At 45.5% G+C, this 25,183-nt stretch overlaps 2 protein-coding genes across 4 annotated transcripts in view; both read right to left on the reverse strand.

Annotated features, from left to right (window-relative positions):
• The window catches only part of NACA (nascent polypeptide associated complex subunit alpha), a 94,196-nt gene extending 76,459 nt beyond the window's left edge, over positions 1–17,737 (reverse strand). For all 3 annotated transcript variants that reach the window (XM_063293734.1, XM_063293730.1, XM_063293726.1), the window contains exon 1: positions 17,734–17,737. The gene's annotated coding sequence lies outside the window, so the exon portion shown is untranslated. The remainder of the gene's footprint in view (positions 1–17,733) is intronic.
• Positions 17,738–17,936: 199 nt separating this feature from the next.
• Positions 17,937–24,727, reverse strand: LOC134490586 (retinol dehydrogenase 16-like). The gene is made up of 4 exons (XM_063293736.1): positions 24,409–24,727; positions 23,406–23,664; positions 18,862–19,019; positions 17,937–18,417 (listed from the first exon to the last, which is right to left on the reverse strand). The coding sequence occupies exons 1-4, from the start codon at positions 24,719–24,721 to the stop codon at positions 18,194–18,196; spliced, it is 954 nt and encodes a 317-aa protein (XP_063149806.1). The 5' UTR covers positions 24,722–24,727; the 3' UTR covers positions 17,937–18,193.
• Positions 24,728–25,183: the final 456 nt, after the last annotated feature.

Here is a 25,183-nt window from a genome sequence, read left to right on the forward strand (position 1 = left end):
GTTTTGAGTCTGGCAGGAGAAATGGATGATGCTACTTTTAAACATGGATCCTGTAGTCTTCCAGAAAACTGAGAAGATACTTAAAACAACCATTATTGCCTAAGTAGTAGTGGGTCAGCATTCCACGAGAAAACGAAACTATGGCCAACCTTATTTTGATGAGTGTGAGTTCTATACAAACTTTGCCAAAGGTAGATGCAGATCTGTGTATATATGCTATTTGCAAGGTAAACCTAGAGTGACTGTATCTTGGTGAACCTGCTCAGCTGTGAATATTAGTTTCACAAATCTACTTGGCATTAGGAATAGCTCTGCCAACACCACCTCCTTGTCCAGTTGAGTGCTGGATATGTGTTCTTGGGTTGGTTAAGAGCAGCTCAGTAACTCATGCTGGCAGATGGGTAACAGAACAACAAAAAGAGATATATGTAACAAAGAAGGAGGATTGCTTCTGGCTTTCACAATGCAAAGGCAATCCTCCATACGTGCTCTGCATGTGGCAAGGCATCAGATAGTGTAGATACACCCATCAGTCCACTTCTGATTTACCATTCTGGAGAGGCAGGATCTGGCTTACAATGCCTCACCGTCCCCCGCATATATCTCAGAGGACTTGCAGTGGCTTGTAATGCATCCATGCCTACAGTGTTGGAATACATCTCTCACCAAACCCACATTTCCCCCCAGCTCCCCTGTATGGCACCTTCAGGATCGTCTTATGCTCGTACAGTATTTTCACCCTTTAATTGCAGGTATACATGCTGTTTCAGAGCTCACCACGTTCTGGAGCTCTGGCATCCAGACTGGCATTGCTCCTGGTGTACCCCTGAAGGGAGGCCAGGAGCAACATCCAGATAAATTATTCTGTGGCAAGCATGGCAGAGACTCATTCAGGACTCCATGTCAGGCATCAGGCCCAACACCCAACATGGATGAAATGCAAAGACCAGGAAGCTGCTGCTCGTCAGATGAGCCAGTATTGATCCCAAGCATGGAGACAGGCCACTATCTATGTGGGGCATGCCTACATGAACCCCAATGATAGTTTCTCACAGCGTACATATCAGCTGAGTCTACAGGACTGAATTCATTCATGGGGGAGTTTTCAGGGTCAGACGTGGGGCAGGAGAACGAGCACAGGGATCCCAGGACTAGTACCAGTACCTCTTGAGCGAGAGGCTGACCATCCTCCATCAAAGACAGCAAGGACCATGTCTGCAGGCAAGAAGCAGAGCAGAAACCAGGGTGACTTGCTAAATGATGCTCCTGAATTCAGAGGGCCACAGGAACACAGGGCGGGAGGTTGTATAGACAGCACAATCTCATCACCACCAAGTGCACACAAAGCAGTAGGGCAGGCTTCAGTGTGACTACAGGCTACTGTTCTACCCACATAAAGATGTGGATTGGCCTTTGCCTCTGCTGACTTGGCTTGCCAGCCCAGAACAGCTGCCTCATAACCATGCCTACCCCACTGCGCTATGAACACTCAGGTATCCGAGAGGAGGGGGGTGGAATTAGCCCTGGACACACAACAGGCCTGTTCCAGGCTACCTCTTTTCCCCTTGGGGGGAAGCAAAGGAATGTGAGGGTGGAACCCGGGAAGTGATGCATACCTGATCCTCCCCGGCTCCCCTGGACTCTTGCTTCCTCGGCCAGGTGAGGACTCACTAGCAGAAGCAGACCTGTTCCTGCCAGAGAGTCAGCCCGTCCTGCCTTGTGTGAGCCTTCCAGTAGCACTGTGTGTTGGCCATGGAATCTCCTCTGCTTCTGGGCCAGAGCACCTGACAGGTGTTCTCATGGATGCTAATATAGCCAAGAAAAGGCTGCTTGATACCATTCAGCTACAAATATTTTTCAGCCCCGACTCATGACATCTAAACCTAGAGGACAGCTGGGCCGTAGGGGATGTTACTTTGACTTTCTGGATCAGGGTTTCTCAACCAGGGAGCCATCGAACCCTCGCGTTCCAAAAGAGGTTACTAAGGGTTCCCTGGGATATCACGATTTAATTCTTTTTTTCAAATTTGGGCAACTTCACATTAAAGAGGTCCGTTTCATCCTTCATTTTTAGTTTAAGAACACTGTTAATGTATATATACAGGCCTACACATGAAACGAATATAACGATTTTGTAACTTCCAGCCTATTTTGAGCCTGAATGTGCAGAGATTCTCCGAGGCCTTAAAATTATTTCAGAATGGTCAAAAAGTTGAGAAAGGCTGACTTTCAGTGGCAGATTGACAACCTGAGATGTGTTTCTGCAAGCTCCGTGGTTGACCTGGCAATATGGACTTTTTTGGGCTCAGGCAGGATTTTCTAGAGCCCAGAAGCATTCTCTGGATTAAGGAGAACCCCAGGAATTACCCCATTTGTCCCCTGGACGGCTGGAAGAAGCCAGAAGACCGCAAAGCAGCGTTTTGCAATCGACTGGTAACCTAGCAGCTGGGAGGCAGGGATTGCCATCATTTCCTAAGCTGTGTTGAAGCCTTAAACAGACTCAAAAGCTATTTCTAAAATACCAAGTTTTTTCTTTTTAAATTATTATTAAGGAGAGGCTCTTTGCAACAAAGAAATGCAGAATCTCTTGGTGGTTTTCATTATTTTTGGAAGTTACTAATTTGTTAATTTGGCTTTTTTTTCTAAATATATTTTTTCTCTCCTTTTTCTTTTTAAATTGTATTGTTGGATTTAAAGACTTTCGCCTGTTTAGTGTTACTTTTTTCAAAGTCTGAAGGATTACAAAAGAATTACCCACTTCATTGAATTTGCGGAGCTGAGCTTTGATCTATCTGCTTTCCCGTGAGAGACGGCTTTGTTCACCTTTATTTTTCCACCCCCGCTGATTAACACTTTCTTTCTGAAAGACAGCCTTTTGTCTAATATCCTCAGGCAGTAGAGGGCGCCATAACGTTCCGTGGAGGGATATGGAAGATTTTAAAGATGTTTTTAAGCAGCTGTACCTGAAGGTTCCTTATGCTTTGAACCATCTCTTAGAGAGTTACTTGGAAAATAAAGTCCCGGTCTCAAAGAAAAAAAGTGAGGAGTAACGTCCCAAAGCCAAAAAGTGAAGGGAAGAAGATTCACCTCTGGAATGTAAATTTTAAAGCAGGAAAAGCTGTGGGTGTAAAAGGAACAGAAATGGCTGCATTTTTAGAATATTGAGATCAAAGACAAGATTTAAGCCTCAAGGGACGGAAGGTCCTTGGAGATGAGTTGCACTTTACAAGGCAAGTCGAGGACTGCAAGGAGAAAGCCTGGTGTGTAACGGTGAGATACATCAATGCCTAAGTTTACTCTGAAGTGGGTTTACTGTTTAATTGTGCTTATTAGGGTGGTCTTTTAAAGGTTTAGACTGATGTTTTTGCTTTTGGGATAATGAGCTTACCTTGGGTAAAAGGATATTAGTAAGGTTATTGTTTAAATTTGTAATGGTGGAGATATAATGTTTAACTATATAAATATTTTGGTTAGGAGTAAAATTGCAATGAGGAAGGATAATATTTATTTATCTGTCTATTAAGGGGGGACTTTTTATGTTATAAAATGTTTTTTATATATATACCCATTTCAAGGGGAAAATAGTGTTTTAGAGGAAACGTTATATTGAGAACGGAAATGTTTTATAGAAGTAATGCTCATTCCGGTTTGAACTAGAGGAGGAGATTGATATTCACCTACTCATATCTTTGCTGTAGGAAGTTGGAGGTTAGTATGGATGTAGTATGTAGTAGTCTTTTTTTGTATTTTCATGCTTTTTAGTTCTTTTTTTCTTGTAGTATACTTTATTTCAACTCTTGTAGTTTTATGTATTTGTTGAACAACTTAATAACGAAGTTATGAGAGGCTGTTCTGGATGCTTGCCAGGCTCAAGTAAAAGCCACATCTTCTATAGTATTATCATGGGAATGGAGACAAAAGTCATCATCCATCCAGCAGAACTCAAAAAGCCAAGGAGGACTGATAGTCCACAGTTCCCCAGACGATTTTTTTGACATCCCCAGGAGAGTTCTCTATCCATTTTTTCCCATGGAGGTCTTGGGGCTCAGTAACAATCTGGAAGAGCAATCAGAGTAAGAGTTGAGCAATGGCAGCGAGAACTTGGTACTGCCTCTGAATGTGGGTGGTTTCCCGGTTTCACTGCTCTTAATCTAGGTTAGCAACCACGCCAAAAGCCAACAGGAGAGATTAGCTGCATCTGGGAACCAGCCCATATCTCATACCTGATTTACCCCAGATAGTGCAACTACTTCGTCTTGCTGCATCCAATATTAGAGAAGCACTGCTGAGGCTTCTGGGGGAGGTGGGGTGAACTGAAGATGGCTCTGTGGAAGTGGAGTCAACGACAGTGGCAAAGACCAAGGAATCAGTGAGTTAGACCAGTTTCTTGGAACCTCCCTGGATAAGGGGAGATGGGAAATCGCCCACATGTACTCCAGACAGCTGCTCCCCACAAGGAGACGGCTCACTTTCTAATCACTTTCAGAAATTGCTCATTAAGTACTTTTTAAATTAATTTTATTTAAGTTTTTAATAAACATAGGAAAAACTAATATAAACTAAACTAGAAGAAAAAAGAAAAAGAAAAGTTCACAAGGTGCAGGAAAAAGAAAAGAAAAAGGCAAAAAAGACAATATTAAAGAAGTGGCTTCCAACCTTCATCACACTGAGCATAAGCTAACGTATTACCTTTTCACTTTCTTTTAAAGTTACAAATAAAAAAAAAACTCTTCTCCCCATAGCCTAACGTTTATCTATATGCAATCCAGAAATCATCATCTTTTCAGCAAAAAGTCCATTAGGAGTTATCAGAAATATCAAACAAATAGTTTGTCCCTGGTCAAATAGTCCAACTTTATATTCCTTGTTTTTGCTCTGCACAATCTTGACCTTTAAATCATTCCAATGGCATTGCAGGATTTGATCTTTCATCACTCTTTGATACTTAAAAGAAGTCTTCAAAGCTTTCACCAACCTACTTTGTAAATTCCATAAAGAGGCATTGACCAGGATTTCTTGTTGCAGCTGTTTCGTATCCATATCCATTTCTTTCCATAAAGAAGCATCATCCAGAATTTCTTGTCACAGCTATTTCATGTCCAGATCCTTTTCTTAATTTGTCTTTTGTATTCCCATTTTGGTAATCTCAATTTTATTGTCTTCCATGCCTTCAAATTATGTAATGTCTATGTCAGGCAAAATTTTTAAAAAGTTTTTCTTGTCTTCTAAAAGTTCATCCACTGAAATCTGTATCCCTTCTGAGATGTTAGTTATTAATATTTCAGCCCATGTAAAAAACTCTTTCAGGTAAGAAAAAATTATAGCTGGCACCCATTTTAACTCTTTTCTGCCTGGTCTGTTCGTTCCCTCTAGTGTCCATTTGTGTCAGGGCCAGCCTCGCTTCACAATAAGACACAGACTCACTTAATGGGTATTAAGGATTTCTGGTTTATTGGAATGATAGCTGACAGAACGAAAAACGGGAACGGGGTAGGTAGTGTGGGGGCGCCCCTTTTATACCCTCCTGTATTGCCCCGGGCTTCCCCATCCCTCAATGCCCCGATCCCTCTTGACGGGACCCTTGATGGCTGCTTGGGCGTTTTCCCCGGGGTCTTCTTTGTCTCCCTGCGACGGTTGTGTCCTCCGGGGCACCATGTGCGTCTTATCTTCATTCCTCTGACGTCTCTCTTTTCAGTTGCTTATGGGTCCATGGGTGTGGGTGCCTTTGGGTGCTTGTGTTAATCCCTGGTTTGATTATCTCCTTCCCCTTTTCCTTAATGATCATGATCCACGTTGTGAGGCTCTTTATGCCTTGCAACGAGGTCATGACATGCTGCCCCCCCAAAGATGTTCTATGGTGCTGGTTTCTCCGGGTATGCCTCATGGAACTGTCTTGTTAGTTGTCTAGCCATGACGTGTCATGCCTGGACCCACTCTGGGTGTGAGAAATGTTTCCATTTCACGAGGTATTGTAGTGTTCCTCTTTGCTTTCTTGAGTCCAGTATTTCTTTTACTTCAAAATGTTGTTGGTTGTCTATCATTATGGGTGGGGGTGGAGGTTCTTCCGTATGCCATTTGGATGTGCTCGTTGGCTTCAGTAGTGCACAGTGAAACACTGGGTGGACCCGTCTCAAATTGTAAGGCAGTTCCAGTTTGAAAGTAACTGGGTTGATTACCTGTATGATTTTAAAAGGTCCAATGAATTTCGGTGCCAATTTCTTCGAGGGTTGCGAGGTCTTTATGAACTTAGTGGAGAGGTAGACCCTATCTCCCACTTTGTAGTTCGGTGCCTCCGCCCTGTGGTTGTCCGCATATTTTTTGTACGTTGTTTGTGCGTCTGCTAGGGCCGTTTGGATGATTGGCCAGGTTGTTGCCAGCTGTGCCGCCCAATCGTCTGGTGAGCAGGGCAGGGTTTCAGGTTGCGGCAATTCTGGTATCGGTACAAAGTCCCTTCCGTAGTCCACCTTAAATGGAGTGTGGCCAGTGCTCTGGTGTACCGCGTTATTATAGGCCACCTCTGCAAAAGGTAGTAGGTCTACCCAGTTGTCCTGTTGATAATTTATGAATGCCCTCAGGAACTGTTCAAGTGTTGAGTTTAGGATCTCTGTAGATCCGTCCGTGTGTGGATGCCACGCAGTGGACAGTGCTTGCTTGGTTCCGATTAGTTTTAAAAATTCCCACCAAAACTTTGACGTGAATTGTGTTCCTCTGTCGGTCACCAACCTGTAGGGGGCGCCGTGGATCCTGTATATGTGTGTTAGAAACAAACGTGCCAGCTGTTGTGCGGAGGGGATAGTTGCGCACGGGATGAAGTGTGCCTGTTTTGAGAAATAGTCTTTTACCACCCATATCACAGTTTTTCTTTGGCTGGGTGGGAGGTCCACAATGAAATCCATGGAAATTTCTTCCCATGGCCGGGAGGGGCTGGCTACCGCCTGTAGCAGCCCGTGGGGTTTCCCTCCTTTCCATTTGGTGGTGGCACATATGGGGCAGTTGGCTACGTAGTCTTTTATGTCCTTTCTGAGGTTTGGCCACCAAAATTGCCTCCTCGTTAGGTGGAGGGTTTTTACAAACCCAAAATGCCCTGCAGATTTGTCATCGTGCGCTCTATGTAAGATTTCCCCCCGCAGTGATTCGGGCACGTACAAGGCTTTCTCTTTCCAGGCGATGTTGTCTTTGAAAGATACATGTTGTCGGTTATTCTGCAACCATGTATCTTGCTGTAGTGCTTGTGTGAGTCTTTGTTGCCAGTTCGGTGAAATTGAGCGCCGGCTCCGATCGCTCCCCGCCGTTCGTGCTGGCGTGCGCTGATTCCTTGTCTGGCTCCGCGTGACAGCTGGGCAGCCGAGCTGTTTCTCAGTCCATACTGTCCCCACGATGTCGGAGGCTTGCGTGTCGTCCTGTGGCCGTCGGGAAAGGGTGTCTGCCAAGAAGTTTTTCTTGCCCGGTATGAATTTCAGCGTGAAATTGAACCGGCTGAAAAACTGAGCCCATCGCACCTGCTTCGGGCTGAGCCGTTTTGGCGTGCTGAGTGCCTCCAGGTTCTTGTGGTCCGTCCAGACCTCGAAGGGGCAGGAGGCCCCCTCCAGCAGGTGCCGCCATGTTCCCAAGGCTGTCTTTACTGCAAACGCCTCCTTTTCCCATACGTGCCATCTCTGCTCCGTTTCGGAGAATTTGCGGGAAAGGTAGGCGCAGGGCTTTAGGTGGTTGTCGGAGCCCTTTTGGAGCAGGATGGCTCCGATGGAAAAGTCGGAGGCATCTGCCTGCACCACAAAAGGCTTGGTGGGGTTGGGGTGTTGTAGCACTGGTTCAGCTGTGAAGAGAGTTTTCAGTCTCTCGAATGCCGTTTGACAGTCAGCTGTCCAATTCAGTAGCGCCCCCGGGTTCCTCGATTTGCGCGTGTCCCCCAAGCCCTTAGTCTTTAGCAGGTTAGTTAGGGGCAAAATAGTCTCTGCCAGCCTGGGCGTGAACCCCCTGTAGAAATTAGTGAATCCCAGGAGGCTTTGCAGCTGTCTCCTCGTGCGTGGGCGTTCCCACGCCAGGATGGCTTGGACCTTGCTGGGGTCCATTTCTATCCCTTTTGCTGAAATCCTATACCCTAGGTAGTCAATTTGTTTTTTGTGAAACTCGCACTTGGAGAGCTTAACGAACAGCTCTGCCTTGCGAAGTTTCTTGAGCACGTCCTTTACCAAGCGTTCGTGCTCACGTTCTGTTTCTGTGTAGATCAATACATCATCCAGGTAAACCAAACCCCCCTTAAAAAGGTGGTCACGCAGGACCTCATTAATTAACTGCATGAATACCCCCGGTGCTCCTGCCAGTCCGAATGGGAGTACTTTATATTGAAACGCCCCCAATGGGCAATTGAAAGCAGTCTTCCACTCATCCCCCTCCCGTATCCGTATGCGGTAGTAGGCTTCCCTTATGTCCAGTTTGGAGAATACCTTACCCTTTACCAGGTGGGACAAAATGTCCTTTATTAAGGGTAAAGGGTATTTATTTGAAATGCTTGCTGTGTTTAATCCGCGGTAGTCCGTACAGAGCCGCAATGACCCATCCTTTTTCTCGCAAAAGAGGACTGGCGCTCCCACTGGAGAGTTTGCTGGCTCGATAAAACCTCTCGCCAGGTTTTTATCTATGAAGTCCCTTAATGCTGCTAGCTCTCGCTGGGTCATAGCATATATTTTTGGTTTGGGTAGGGGTACCCCCGGGACCAGTTCAATGGTGCAGTCCGTCTTTCTGTGGGGGGGGGGAGTTTGTCCGCCTCTTTCTCACCGAAAATGTCGGCAAAATCCCCGTATTTGGTTGGCAGTCCCTCTGGCAGTGCTGTCTCTCTGTGTTCCGCAGTCGTCGTCACCCCCCCCATGGCTGCTCGGGGAACCCTGTTCCCTGAAGGTGCTTGGTAACGCCCGTCAGCAAACTTAATCTCTCTGGTTCTCCAGTTGATGACTGGGTTTTGCTGCACGAGCCATGGGATCCCCAGTATGAGTCGGGGTTGCCCCACCGGTGCCACGATGAAAGTCAATTTTTCCTCGTGGCTGCCGAGCCGTAGCGCGGTTTCTCTGGTGTATTGGGTGACCGGGCCCCCTCCCGCTGCAGATCCATCGAGCTGCGAGAACACCAGGTGGTGCTGAAGTGGATAGCAGCGGAGGTCGAGTGCGGCTGCCAGGTCAGGGTGCATCAGGCTTTTGGAGCAACCCGAATCAATGAGTGCCCAGACCTTTTCGGTTTTATTTTGATGGGTGAGGGTGACATGGATGTAGAGGGTGGGGCATTCCTCACTCACCCCTTTGTCGAAGCGCCTGTCAGTGTCCTCCACCTGTCCTTCGGCGCCCCTTAGGCCAGGTGGTTGTCGTTTCCCGCCGCCTCATCGGGGTTGCTTTCCTCCTCCTCTGAACTGTAGGGGACGTGTCTGCGTCGGTACTCCCCCTTCGCCGCTGGTCGCTTTCTTGGCGCTGGGGTTGGTGCTGTTTGTGCCCTCCTCGTGCTCTCTCTGGGCGTCGTTTTGGGGCATGCGGCTGCTTTGTGATCTTCCCTGCCGCACGTGAAGCATTGCCCTTTTGCGAAGCGTCTGTCCCGTTCCTCCTTCCAGGGTTGGGGTCTCGCCCTCACCTGCCTTGCGCTGGTGCGTGGGGGTCTCGCTGTCTCCATCTGCTGCGTTTCCCTCCTTGTGTGGAGGAACGTGTCGTGGGCATTCTCCGCTTCTGCTGCCAGCTGGATCCAACCCGTGAGGGAGCTGGGGTTGTCACGGCCGAGTGCCCACCGGAGGACGTTTAAGTTGAGTCCGTGTTTGAACTTCTCAATCAGTGTCGATTGAGACCAAGTGTCCACTTTTCCGGCTAGGGCTTGGAACTCCATGGCATACTCTGCCACGGAGTGCGGGCTTTGTCTGAGTGTCTCTAGCGCCCTTTTCGCCTTTTCTTGCTCCAGGGGGTCCCTGAAGTGCCGTTCCAGCGCCTGCAGGAATTCAGTGCTGTCCTGCAGCGCCCGGGTGCCTGATTGGCACAATTGGACGTACCAATCGGCAGCCCGCCCTTTTAATTTTATGGCCAGGGCATTGATTTTGCCCCGCTCAGTTCTGAAGCAGGGACCCCATTCTTCGAGGTAGTACCTCGCGTTAGTCAAAAAAGAGAGTTTCGAGGGGTCCCCGTCAAACTTTATGCCAAAGTCCTTGGCGGGTGTCCTGGTCTGGCTCCTGGCCCCCTCTACGTCGTTCCTCAGGCTCTGCGGGAGCTGCTGCGGGTCGGGGTGTCTCCAGTTCTCTTGCGGCATTGGTGCCTCTCTCTGGGTCTCCTCGCAAGGTCATCGTCCCGTCGCTCGGGGAGGGCGGGGTGTTCTCCCTCGGTCGGGCTCCTGGATCCAGGCTCCGCCGTCGCCGTCGCCGCCCGCCGGGTCGTCCCTCCGCCTCTCAGCCTGGCGCGTCTCCTGTCGTGGGGTGGGCTCCTGGGACTGGGCACCGCCGCTGCCGAGGTTGTCCCGCCGTCTCACGTCCGGGCGCGCCTCCGATTGTTGGGTGGTCTCCTGGGGTCGGGTCCCGCCGTGGTCGCCGCCGTCCACTGGGTCTCCACCCCGTCTCTCGTCCCGGTGCGCCTCCGATCGTTGGGTGGGCTCCTTGGGCCGGGTTCCGCAGTCACCGCCGCCCCGCTCGCCCCGCCGCCTTTCGTCCGGGGGTGCCTCTGCGCCGCCTCCACCGCGGAGTCCCTGCGCCGCCGTCAGCTGTTGGAGCATCTGCCGCACCGCCTGCATCCCTTCCTCCAACGCGTCGAGCCTCTCCGCCATCCCCGGCTTCCCGCCGAGGTGTTCGCTGCTCTGCTCGCCCTCGCCGTTGGCCGTGGTGGAGGACGGATCGTCCCTCGTTCCCGCCGCGGTGCCAGGTGCGCCCTCGCCTTTGGGTGCCCAGGGTGGCGGTTCGCCTCGCGCTTCCTCCGGGGTTGCCTGCGGGCCTGGAGAGGGTCCCCTTATCTCGCCCCCGGTGCCTCGCGAGCTCCAGGGCTCCAGGGCGCCAGGGTGGGTCCCTCCCCCGCCGCTTCCCCCCAGCTGGGTCCCATACTTACCGGGGCGTTGCATTGCCCGGACCTCAGCTGCATCCCGCCCTGCGAGAGCGGGGCTTCGTCGCCGGGCGCTGAAGGGTTGCGCCTCCTCGGTTCCTGGTTCTCCATGCCTGGCTGGGTCCCTCACAAGCTTGTTGGATAGGTACCAGGTGGAAAAAAAAATTTGGGGGTTCCCGTTTTTATGTCAGGGCCAGCCTCGCTTCACAATAAGACACAGACTCACTTAATGGGTATTAAGGATTTCTGGTTTATTGGAATGATAGCTGACAGAACGAAAAACGGGAACGGGGTAGGTAGTGTGGGGGCGCCCCTTTTATACCCTCCTGTATTGCCCCGGGCTTCCCCACCCCTCAATGCCCCGATCCCTCTTGACGGGACCCTTGATGGCTGCCTGGGCGTTTTCCCCGGGGTCTTCTTTGTCTCCCTGCGACGGTTGTGTCCTCCGGGGCACCATGTGTGTCTTATCTTCATTCCTCTGATGTCTCTCTTTTCAGTTGCTTATGGGTCCATGGGTGTGGGTGCCTTTGGGTGCTTGTGTTAATCCCTGGTTTGATTATCTCCTTCCCCTTTTCCTTAATGATCATGATCCACGTTGTGAGGCTCTTTATGCCTTGCAACGAGGTCATGACAATTTGCGACCTTCATCAAGCCTCAATTCCTAATACGGGTTTTGTTCTGTTTCAGTCATTTCCCACGGGTATATTATTTAATTATATACTTGTTTTTTAAACCTTACAGCAAAGATAACCAATATTCTAAATCTCTCTGGTCTCCCAATCTGTTTAAAACGTTCTTAAATCAAAATCCTTCTCTTTTTTTTGCTTTTTGCCAACTGTGTATTATTTTAAATTCTTAAGGCTCTATTTAAAATTCCTTAAACCCCAAGAAGTTAAAACTCACCAGATGTTAAGCTTGCTGCTGTTTTGAAGGTCTCCAATATCCATGAGGTGGTTAAATTGAACATTACCAAGAAGTGATTAGAAAGTGAGTTCAGGTGGCTTATGAAATGCGGTGCTGCTGCTGAGAGCAAAGGTGAGTTCTCCCTTGACGCCTTGTGCTCAGACTCTTGAGAGACTGCTGCTGCTTCATGGTCTCCTCATGAGGAGCTGCCAAGCAGAGCACTTGTGGGTAATCTCCCAATCTCTCCTTCTCGGGAAAAACTCAAAGGACTGGTCTACTTGCTGGTCTTTCATTCTTCACAGTGGTTGTCATCTCCACTTGTTCAGAGACGTCTTCAGCCAGCCATGACTCACACCAGAAGCCCCGCTCATAACTACTTCTAAGCTCTTAGAGACCTTTGGAATGACAAGTTGGAAAACAGCAGTGAATCTGTCTGTGCGAGTCAGCCTGCTCAGGTGGGTTCAAAGGGGAGAAAACTGTATCAAGTGGCCTTTAATAGCAGGGGAAGAGGAAGGCGCCAAAGACCTGCTAAATAAGCAGAGATATTCAATAACACATAAAGATTCCAGTGCATGCAAACAAGTATTGACTTCATCTCCATCTACCAAATTGTTTCCTTCATGGTGCAGAATAGAGGCGGCATCACCCGGTGTCCTCCTTTCCATCTGCATTCCACTGTGGTTATGTACATATAAGGGGTAAGGTTGGAATAAACACAGGCCATTCCCTTTGGGGCTGTCCATGTTAATTACCCACAGCCTGGTTTCCAGTGGCTCTGGACAGCTCTGTGCCTTTTGATAGAGGTATCTAGTGAGACTGTAGAGTCCTCGGCTCGTTTACTGTCTATCTTGCCTGTTATTCATGTTTCTTTCTCTCATTTCTGCCTTCCTTTTATCTCCTTTTGCCAGTTAACTTTTGTTAATATGTGCTGGTCTTTAATAAGCAAACATCAAACTATCTTTTTTGCTAACTGCACTGAGCAGCAAGTGTGCTCGCTCAGACCTGGATACAGGGATTGCCTGGGAATGTGCTGGATGCAAACCGATCTGGAAATAACCCACAACAATGTCCAACAAGAGTGTCATTACTTCTCCATGACAAACAGGAGCGGATAGAAGTTCTGGCCTGCTGTTTTGAGGACTCTGCTGAGGTACTTTACAGAAGTGCTCCTGAGCTGCAGACCGAGGTCACCAATGGAAACTGGTTGGGTGACACTTCTGAACCTCTCTCGTGACAGTGTGCCTATAAAACTGGAAAGAGATTAACTGCCGTAAGTTACCCAGGAATCGCATTTTGATCGGAGGAGGGACTGAGGTACCCACGAGTTTTTTCTCCAACAGAGCTCAACCATGAAGTGCTGCACAGCCCTGTGGCTGCTTTTGGGGAGCAGGTGCTGCTTGAACACACAGTTGTGTTCTGTTCCTTTAACGTGTGCAAATCCAGCATTTGTGTCACCTCCTCTTGCCCTTACCAAAAAAACAAAAACAACGGGAGCAAAACCCAGTGTAAGCCTGTGCCCTCTGCCCAGGTGCCGGCATCCACGGGTCATTGTCCATTTCCTCAGATTTCTGTAGTGTGGCTGCTGCACTTCAAGGCAAGAGCAGCAGCTGTTGGAATCCAGCAATGGGGCACTGTGGAGCAGGTTTTGGCTGCACGAATCTGGGATGCACTGCAGGAAAGGCTCAGGTAGCAGCAGCAGCGGCAGCAGCGAGATTTCACCCCCGTTTGTCTCTGCTGTTCCCAGGGTGTAGCTGGTCAGGTACGATTGTGAGAGGTGCGTCTTCTCTCGAATGGAGCAACCTGTTCCAGCAAAGGCCAATGCCTCTTCAAGCCACAAGATTATCCCAAGACAACAGGATCAGATATGGTTCTTCAGTAATGCTGTTGGAGATCTGAAATTAGCAGGAGCCCTTGTGCTCCTGAGCATATGCAGAGTGCTGCAAGAATCCCAGGTAATTAAGTCACAGCAGGTCCCATTCAGAAAGGAAAATGATCATAATACTGTTGCCGTGGATGCAGCAAAGAGGCTCAGCTCATCTATTAGTGAACGCTGAGACATTCGTTCTATTTAACATTTAAAAAAACAGGTTTATTAAGAGATGACTGACAGGAAAGACTCACATCTATATTTAGACTACAACTTGAAGAGAGAATTGGGGGGAGGCTTGGTTTTGGCTCTTCAACACACCTCCCACTTAACTAGCAAGCACCTAGGTGAGAGACAGACACCAGGACAGCCTGTGAAGGCCCTTCCTTCCTCTGCTGTCTTTGCTGTCTTGTTCTAGTGGTCAAAGGCTTGTGCATCCCTATGCCGCCACCCACAAAGCCTTCTTTTTCTTCAGTACTTTCCCCTTTCAACTTTCCACCCAGGGTTTCTGTACAAAAGCCATGCAAATCAGGGTGCACTGCTCATCCCAACCAATCGTCCCCCACCATGTCTCCTTTAGCTTTACACCACACTATATAAATGCAGGCAGTGAGGAGACATTTTCACATCTGTGTCACATTGACCTATCTGAGGACAGGAACAGGGGATTTAAGTAACACTGCCACAATGGCAACAGAAAAGCAACTCTTCGAAGGCCTTGAAGCAGTGGGTTAGCCTCTTTGCAGAACTTTGTAATTGGCAGGTTTAACTTCTCTAGATACATTTGCAGGTGTTGCTTGCCTCCATTTTCCCCTCTCTGATGCCTGACTTGATTCAGTTGATCAGCCTTAGGATAAAACAACATTCTGCTCTTTGTTACAGGCTGTTTCTGCTTGCTGTACTTCCTTTTGTTGAGTCCGGATGCGCTCCTGGATGTATCTGTACCAGTACTAGCTCAGAAGTAAATCTGAAATAAATCCATCATCACCAGTGCTTTATTTTGCCTAATTTGTACATAACTTATACATAAAACATTTAGTCAGTAACTATTAGTTACTGACCAGCACAGATGGACACAAGAACAGAAATTTAATTCTTAACAATGTTACAGGAGAGCTACAAAGAAATACATTTACGAACTTAAAGAAACCCATAGTAGCACTCCAGTTATAAGCATAATCTCAACATTGCTAAGTCCGAGATTCTACTCTAACTCGCCATGTAACGATACCCTCTAGAGCTGTTGCATGTCCCAACAAGTATTAAATCAAGTTAACCTTATGTAATATTTCACCATGCTGTGCCCCATACTATAAATGGTGTTATATGCATAAAAAGGACTAGCTATGGAAGCTGGATTGCGTAAGCAGAATGAAAGAACCCTTTTAAGCAAATCCTATGAAAGCCACCATCACTGCCTTTCTTTCACAGCCACATCCACAGCAAACCATGATGATGCAAAAATAATGACATGAGCACAAAGACATTACCATGCAAATGTCACCCTTAGATACTTGTGTCCCAGTATCTGACACAAGTACAGCATTGTAGCACTCAGGCAACGATACAGTCATGCACACCATGTGTTCCCCTCTTCCCCCTGTGGATACTCCTGGGCCATGAGCACGGTGTAAATACTGTTACTTGAGCATTTGTGTCAACCGTTGGGACTCAAGTATGAAAGGATGGCATTCTTTTATGACTTCGACTTGTAGACTTTAATGAAGAGATTCATGTTTAAGCTTTTAAACAGAAAATGTTATCTGGTAGATTAGATTGAAGGTCTGCTGCCATCCTTGCTACTTAGGATTACAGTATCTTATACAAATACAACTCATTTTTACCATTTCAAATATAGTTTTATTCCTGAAAATATTTCTCCCAAGTTCCCTTTAAATCCATTTTAGCAGACAGAAACACTGATCATAAATGTTTTGCGGGAAATCTTTGGTGGTTTCTTGCTTTTCTAACAGCTGCTGCTAGGATTCTGGTATAATTTATGACCCTTTCTAGGCCAGACCATACAACTGCAGAAACGGGTAAAAATGCATCTCCTGTTGCAATTTCTAGGAGACCCACTGAGTTCAGTACAGCAAGACAGCTTAAGCTATCTGACCCAACAGTTCAGAGCTGATGAAATACTACTGGCTCTCTTTCCAGATATTGATGATTAGGGCAAAGGTTTCTATGACCTAAAAATGTTAGAAATATGCAAGCATTTATGACCTTCAAACCGTTTAAATATGACCAATTAAAGCAAAAATATGACTTTTAAAGCAAAAATATGACTTTACAATTTTTCTGAAATTAGCACCCAATTTTTAAAAATCTGTGCTTACACACACACACACACACACACACTAAAAGGTTTATTCTTCTTCACTTCCAGTGCAGAAGTGCTAGTATTGAAGGAATCAGATGAACATTTTGAGAGTAAAATGGTCATCCCTGGATTAGTTTTCATTAACAGCAGAATTGCATTGGATGACCACGTGCATCTTGAGGTTACCAAACTCAAAACTCCTCCTGTTGTCCACCAGTATGTTCTTGTATCTGGAGAAACTGTTCGACATCACAAGAGGTTATAGGAACAAATTTGAAAAAAGCAAACTCATCTGGGGAAAATTCTGGCTCGAAGTCTTCAAATTTTGCTTCGAGTCCATTTAGAATGTTATTTATTTTGCAAAGTGTTGAGCAACCCAGATTAGATTGCAGCACTCTTTGCAGTTTATCACTATTTTTTTCAGCCACTTTCCCCTTGGCTTGCTTTAAATCACTCTCAGTTTGCTTTACAATCTTCAGTGCATCACTGAGTTCCATTCCTACGGTTTCAAGGTGGGTGATTGCTCTTGTAATCCACTGAAGTGAGATCCTATATATGCTAAGTTTACAGCCAAGGTTTCAGAAAAGGAATCTTGCACAATCTTGATGGAGGAAGATTCACAACAGTCAAAGTCTTTAACTATCCGCTGCAAGGAAGCACAATTCGCGAAATAATACATAGGCGCATCCAGCCAAGTCCCCCAATGTGTCACGACAGGTTGGGGAGGGAAAGCCAAAGTAGGAGCAATTTCTCTGAACTTTTGTACTCAAAGTGGAGCTTTAATGAACATTTTTTTCCCATTCAAAATTATCTTATCTACATCAGGATAGTTGCTTCGAATCTCTTCAGCCATTCTGTGTAAACCATGTGCAAGGCATGTGATGTGGATCATTTCTGGATAAAGAAGTTTAAGTCCCTTGGCTGCTTTAGTTATGTATGAAGCAGTATCTGTTACAAAGAGAAGGATATTTCCCCTTTTTACACCATCTGGCCAGAGTAGTTTCATAGAATCATCAAAGAGCGTAGCAATAGTGGAATTGTTTACTTTTTGTAGAGTTTCACATGTTAGAAGAAATACTTCACCAGGCTTGTCACATTTCAGAGTGCCAATAATAACACTGGCTACATATATTCCATTTACATCACTCGTTTCATCTATCGAAACCCATATCTTATTGTTGTCAACAGCAGATCTTATCTTTTCTAACTCAACTTCATAGCAGGCGGAGATGTAATTTTTCTTTATAGTTAATTCATTTGGAATCGGGTGACTGGTGTACTTCTCCAAAAAAATGCCTGAGGCTACCACTACTTAATTTCCTGAAGGGAATATTTGAAGTAACCATCATTGTACAGAGATCCTTACAAAGTTCTGACTGGGTATTTGATGAACCTGCAGTCGAAGAAGAAGCTCTCTCGAAAAGGAGACGTTGCCTGTTCTCAGTGAAGGTAAATCTTGCTAAACAACTCTTGTGTTTCACGGTGTCACAATGGTGTTGAATATTAAAATGCTTTTGGGCCGATACCTTAATTTCACACAATTTACAAAACAAAATATCACCAACGCTACTGAAAATCTGCTCCCCAAATTCTCGAACAAGACGCCGTAATTTCACACTCGCTGAACATCTACTTTTAGGCATGTTGAAATCAGATTGCAACTCTCATGGGATTCCACCACCTTGAACACACACACACCTGAGTTGGGGAGCAAATGAGAAAAAGAAAAAAAAATAGGCAAATTCTCACTTTCTTTGCTGGCTTGAACTTGCTGGCTTATCAGGAGGGTTGCCAATGACCAAAATATGATGTTTATTACAAATTAAGCAGAAATATGACATACACCTTTAAAAAGTCATAATATGACTTTTCAGGCAAAATAAAAAGCATCTAATTCTTACCAGATTACTCTAAAACATGTTTTAACTTACTTATAAATTCAAATAAAGGTTCCAGAAAAAATATGACATGTCATAGAAATCCTCGCCCTATTGATGATTCTGCATTATATCAGGATATTAATCCCTGAACAGGAAGCAATGGCTTGTTGGTTCATCCTGACACTGCTTGTGCTGGTTTTGGCCAAAAGTAGGCCACTATGTAGTCTGCTACTGAGGTTGGCAAGTAGGACAATGGAAGGTAGAAGAACTTGGCATCCCAGCCGCCACTGTAGCGAGCGCGAGGGTAGCAGGAAGTCAGGGCATGTTCTATGCAATCAGTGACCAAGCAGAGGTTCTTGTTTCTAAATTTCATGAGGCTCTGCAAGGTCTTCAAAACTGTGCAAAAAACATAGGAAGAAAAGAAAAAGTTAATTCTACAACTACTTACTAGCAACTTGAACCTGTTGATAGTTCAAGGAACCAGCTACTCCTTGACAGCCAGCCTCTAACCAAGCATTTGCTGACCTGGTGCCATTTCTATCCACAATTATTCAAGAAGGGCGTTTTGACTGAACAGATGGGGACAACCCTGGGTTGTAAAAGACCACTATAAACCATGGTCACATGTCAATGCCTTATAATTACAAATATGGAGTCAGATTTCACATTACTGTCTTATTTTCTCATTTAAGGCAGGCAATATGCTTCTTATCTAGTCTTCTGACACAGATATCTTCTTCCATGATTGTTGAGCTGTTGTGGGTTCTGCATTTCTGGGACACCCAACCCCAACTAAGCATATATGCAATCTGCAACCCAGTTTCCCAAATTTCAACTCACAGTTGTCAAAGAACAGCTGCCCATAGGCTTTTTTGGTTTCAGAAAGGGTTTTGTTCCATGAAGTCTGGAAGCTGTCTAATGTACGTTGGAGAATGCATGTGTTGAAAGCACCAGGCTCAACAATGCTGACCTTTATCCCAAATGGAGAAAGTTCACGTCTGGATGGAACAAAAAGGAAGAATAAGGAGATGCAGAACTAAGAATGTACAGGTTTGCACAAATCTGCTTTGAATGCTAGACTCTAAATGTAGACTTTCTGCCTATGAGGAAATAGCAAAAAAATCATTACGCAACATAGAATAAATCTACACCTTAGTTGCAGTACAATTACATTGTGTTGCTCAACTTCTGGATTTTTTTCAATAAGGGGGCAAGGAAGAGGACGTTCAAGCAAGTAGGTCACATTTTTTGGAACAGCTTTTTTCTTTTTCTCTTTAACTATAATGTTACAACATGTTGGTATCAGTTTTGTGTCTGTATGTGTGCATGTCTGTACGTACATTTGTTTGACCAAGTAAGACATCTACCTACTTACCTATTTCAGTCTCCTTTCCAAGGCAGTACAGGACTTTTTGTGTCCCAAAAAAAGTCCAAAGGTAACTTTTCCAAAACTAGACAGCAAATGCACGTACTTTTGAAATATGTATAGAACAGCCAAGGAATGGCATCCAGTTTACAGCAGCACCAAGCTCCTCTTCCCCTGATGCGTCTTGGAATGACCATGTGACGAAATGCAGTCAGCTTTTTTCAATATTGAAAAAAAAGAAAGCTAGAAGAGCTCCCTTGGTCATCTGCTACTTTAAAAAAATGGTTTAGTGTAACATGCCAGATTCTCTGTGGATTTGTTAGCTGGATCTTCCTCATGGCTGCTGTTGGTCCCAAAATTAATCCCTCTGAGGATGAACGCCCTGCCCAATTATTCCAACAGGCAGGAAGCAGGGAATGCAGCATTTGTGGAAACCCAATGCCCAGGGAAGGCAGGAGGGAAGGAGCCTGTGGTGTGCATGGCAGGGGTTCAAATAGAGAGGAGAGGCCCAGTGTCCTCTGAGATCTGGGAGGAGGGTATGGTGCCAAGTTCACCACTTTGGGTAGGCACTGGTAAAAACAGCAGGCTCACCTGGCCACTGTGAGACAGCTGTTGCAGTTCATGGACTGTAGTGAGCACAGAGGATGGCCCTGAAGGACAGAGGGAAGTCTGTTACTAAGTCAACAATCGGATAAACGAGGCTTGAGCCAGACCCAGAAAGGGGTTTACAAAAACCCCTCAAACAGCAACCCCCACCCCACCCCAGTTCACATGAAAAGAGGAAGAAAGGAAGCACATTCTGACTTGCAAGATTCTGCTGCTATAGCTGTTCTAATAAAAGTAGCTTTAGGCCTATACGTCTGTTTCTTGGTCTGGGCTCCAGCCTCCTATATCCAACTGTTGCCATAGTAACAGATCTTCCCTCTCTCCTTCAAGACTATCCTCTACACTCACTATATGGACCCACCCTGAAGGATAGAAACCCTCTCTCCTCCCTGTGTCTCAAGGGCGTTTGCATCCTTTGGGAATCCTTTGCCCGCTGCCACACCACTGGAGGTGGCTGGCCTTTTCAGCTGTGAGAGAATGCTGTAGCTTTCCTACAAATTGGGTTACTTTCTGGAGGGAGGGGTCCAGATTGCATTGTCCCCAACCAGCTGATTGAGGGAGATGGGAATTGGGGGTCTAACTGGAGCAGGACAGGACAAACATTAGCAGGCAGAGATGAAAAACAAAGAACTCTTGATGTTTTGATTTGGTATTGATGGCTTCAGTGACATGAGATGGAGATACAAAATGGGGATCTAGTTAAATATTTGTGTCTTCAAATTCAACACAACCAGAAAATTCCTCCAGCAGCTACTGATCTCCACTTCTGTTTACTTAGTATTCAGGGGATCATGACACTGCCAAATTGGTAAGAACCTCTGGTCCAGGTTCTCTCTGCTACTCATTAAAGCAGCCTGCCATCTTCCAGGCTTTTATGTCAGCTGGAAAAAGGTTGTGGCTGCTTTAAATGGCATCTTGACTAAGAAGAGGGCAACAAAGAGATTGTTAAGTTTGAAGCTGGTAATCAGCTTCTTTTCTCAAAGGCACATTATGCATTGTTCTGAACAAAAATATTCTGAATTTAATCAAAGCTCTCAGCATTGTATAAGGATGAGACAGGGATAGAAGCAGCATTAAAAGCAGCAGCTTTCTTTATGGATTTTTTCCAGTTTGCTATAAAAGTAGTTGTAGAGCTGTTAAGGCTCCTCTTTTCAGAAAGAGACGATATGAAACCAACATTTCATGGGGAAGCAGTATTAAGGATTCTGCCTTTTAGTTTTAACATATAGCTATGAAGGCTATATAGGGACGCGGTGGCGCTGCGGGTTAAACCGCTGAGCTGTCGATCGGAAGGTCGGCGGTTCAAAACCGCACAGCGGGGTGAGCTCCCGTTGTTAATCCCAGCTCCTGCTCACCTAGCAGTTCGAAAACATGCAAATGTGAGTAGATCAATAGGTACCGCTTCGGCGGGAAGGTAACAGCGTTCCGTGTCGTCATGCTGGCCACATGACCTGGAAGTGTCCTATGGACAACGCCGGCTCCAAGGCTTAGAAACGGAGAGGCTTCCCTAGAGTCGGACTCGACTGGACTTTACGTCAAGGGAAACCTTTACCTTTACCTATGAAGGCTATAATAATGTGCAGCTTATTTTATTATTAAAATCCGTTGTCACACTGGGGAATGTTTACTTCATATTCTGAACCTCCCCAAAGTCTGGCTGAGGAAATGTGGAAGAGGACCTCCATTAGAAAGCTCCAAAGTTTGCAGGACACACACAGGAGGCTCTGCATGTGTTCTGCTGGCACTGATTGTCAAGGAATGGGATGCTTTTATTGATCTATTTAACAATACTTGTAACCTGCCCCAACTATCAGACTTTGGGCAAGATACAACAAACATAAAATCAACAGGAATACAATGAAAAACAACATCAATATAATAGCGTAATACTCAGTTTAACCTTTTCCAGAACCACTGGGAATGGTCTCCGTATAGGTGTATCTCCTTTCCTCCTGTGTGTCTTGATCCCTAGCACCTGATTTGAAGCTTCTCACAATTTATTTTGGTTTTCAACAAGCACAACCAAAATAGAAAAGCCCCCAAGTGTAGGGATAACAGCTCCAGATTGCAAAAATCAGGATGACCATTATGTGGCAGCATGGAGATATAAAACTCAAATTATCTGCTTGCGTCTAACTGTTATCAGATAACATAGCTTGTTTATTTTGGCTTAACATCTTCCACGAACCAAGCTATTCCTGTTTACAATAAATAGAATAGAATAGGAATAGAATAGAATAGAATAGAATAAGCTTTTATTGTCATTCCACTATACACCAAGGTGCACATTAAAATGAAATTTCATTGCAATTGGCTCACAAAAAATAATTTCTATAATCTATAATCTATATTCTTTACCATTGTACTCCCCTAATCATTATCCCTAATAAATATCACGGTCCTACATACAACATGTACTCCTATGAAGTAAGAGGGGATTATTAAGAGTCCAGGAGTCTAATAGCCCAGGGGACAAAACTATTACCTAATCTAGCTGTTCTGCATTGAAACCTCTTCCAGAGGGTAACAAGGAAAACAAGCCACAATGAGGGTGGGAGGGGTCCCTGACAATATTTTGGGCCCTAGACAGACATCGTGTATGCGCTATATCCTGAGTGGGAGGAAGTGAAATCCCAGTTATCCTCTCTGCTACCCTCACCACCCTCTGCACAGACTTCTTATTCTTAATGTATAGCTTATTCAACAAACCACAGCACACAAACCATGGTTTAGGGCAGAAGTGCAGAAGGGGAGGCCCTAAGTCACACACAGTATGAAAGTCTTAACCGTGGTCCCCAGGGACTGGCTGACTGACTGCCTGATTTATTTATTTATTTATACTTCAAAATTAGTCACTGCCCACCTCTCTCAGGGAGCGACTCTGGGACTTCCCCAAATCAGTGCTAAATTATGATTTTGATATAACAGGCGAAAATACTAAAGGCATGCCTGAATAGTAGTCATCTTTCTATATTTCATTTTAATTAGCTTTATTTACCTTAGATAAAGTAAAACACATCTAATTTTTCTATCAGTCCCGTCTATTACTATTTGGACAGTACGCTATTCAAATGTTGAGACTGGGCCATGCCTAGATAACTTGTCCATTCCTGTCTGGCCTACCCATCCATTTCTTTGTAAATTGTTCCTATTTATTATTGCACATAATATTGCTAGCTACTGAGACATTCCCTGGCCACCAAAAGATTGTCACTCCAGCACCGCTTTTATCTCAAGCAAAGTTAAGTGTGCGTTCAGATCTTTGGGACAGTCCTTAATAGCCACAACCATATTTCACAGCATCTGCTAGAAATCACTGCAGCTCAGACTATCTGTGTATCTATTTGCTCCAGATTAAAGTGGAAAAGGATCCATGGACCTTAACTAATTAATAGAGAAAGTTAAAGTTTACCTCAGAGTGTCTGAGAAGGCTTCCACAGCGTACTTGGATGGGCAATACCCTCCTCCAAAGCATGCCAGTCTTCCCATCACACTGCTCACATTGACCACCCTCCCTTTGGCTTTCCTCACCAGGGGCAACGTGTGCAACGTCACATCAATCAGCCCAAGCAGGTTGATGTTCAGCACCTTGGCGAAGTCCTCCTTAGTCAGCCATTCATTGATAGCTACAGGGTCAGCTGTACCTGCGTTGTTGACCAAGCCCCAGAGCCCTGAGTAAGGAGAAAGAATACATGTTTATGATGTCCCTGTCATTCTAGGTCTCCACTTCTGTTCAAAACTGGAGGATTACCACTGCTTCAAGGGTTGCATGAAGTATATTTGTTGTTACAACCCAAATAGCCCATCTTCCCAAGACAGAAAGAAGGAGGGAGAAAAGTAGGAAAAACAATATAGGCTTTGGGGGTATCTGCTTGCGGGGAGGGAAGTGATGACACATATGTCATGACAACAGCAGAGGAAGGACAAGGATTACATATTGCACTGCTTATTTGCACCAGTATCATGAAGAACGCTTTATCATTTTGACAACATTGTGGGGTCTATCAGATACCTATGTTGGTCCTCCACTGGCTGAAACAGCTTTAGAGAATTATTGAGGACGAAAATATTGCATGGGTGGGATAAATGGTTTACTCCTGTTCTCCAGAACTGCTTAGATTAAAGTAGAATTTCCCAACAACTGCTTTTAAAGTACAATTAAATGAGGGAAGTCTATCTTCACTGTATCTTCACATCTATCTCTTTAGCTCCATACATACTTTAATCATGACTTGGTAAGAAAATGCTGAATTCTCATGCCATGGAAAACTCCACTTTCTGCCAAAGACATAAAACACTTTATCCTAGTCTACTGGTAATCCTAGCTGCTAATATTTGAAGTGAAGTGTCCAAGTCCCTTGACCCACATACACAGGTATGGCCAGTGCATACTATAAACAGAAGGAGTTGCTTACCTTTGTTCCCCACGCATGTTTTCACCCACTCAGCGGCTGCTGCCACTCTCTCAGTGCTGGTGACATCCAGCAGGGTGGTTTTTAACCGGTCGGAAGTGACTTTTTCCAGATGCTCTGCCCCTTCCGGAGTGAGGCAAGCGGCCAGCACCCGCAGACCCCGAGCATCCAGCTGCCTGGCCAGCTGGTTCCCAAAGCCAGTGTCGCAGCCGGTGATGAAGACGTATTTCTCCGTCAGGCTCTCCACTGTCTGTCTCTCCCGGTACCAGCGACGAAGGAGGTAAAGCCCCACCAGGACAGCCAGGTAGAGCCACATAGCTGTAACCTGTCAGGAAGAATGAGATAGAATGGAGGAACTAGATGTCCTTAAATCCAGGAGCAGATCATAAAATAACCTATCCTCATCCAGAATAGAACATCAGATAATATTTCATCAAAACAGGCTTATCTCAAGATGATTTGTTATTCAGTCTTAGAAGATTGTGATATCCTTATTGCCCAATTTTTTAGCCACTGGTATTTAACTCTACTGAAGAAGACTAAGACTACATGACTAAGATTTCTTGTGAGTCTTAGAAACCAGTTTGGTAGGCTTATAAATCTGGAAGAGGCCATTTATGTCATGAAGTCTAGCCCTTTCTTCCATGAAGGACTCCAAATTAAATCAGTTAAAAAATGAGCAACCACCAAATTTAAGCTAATGTTTAAACCTATGCTATTCATTTCTTTAAATATTAGTGTGGTAAATACTAAAGTTTTATAAATCTGTACAACATCA

The sequence above is a fragment of the Candoia aspera genome, chromosome 2, assembly GCF_035149785.1.
Source record: "Candoia aspera isolate rCanAsp1 chromosome 2, rCanAsp1.hap2, whole genome shotgun sequence".
Lineage (NCBI taxonomy): Eukaryota > Metazoa > Chordata > Lepidosauria > Squamata > Boidae > Candoia > Candoia aspera.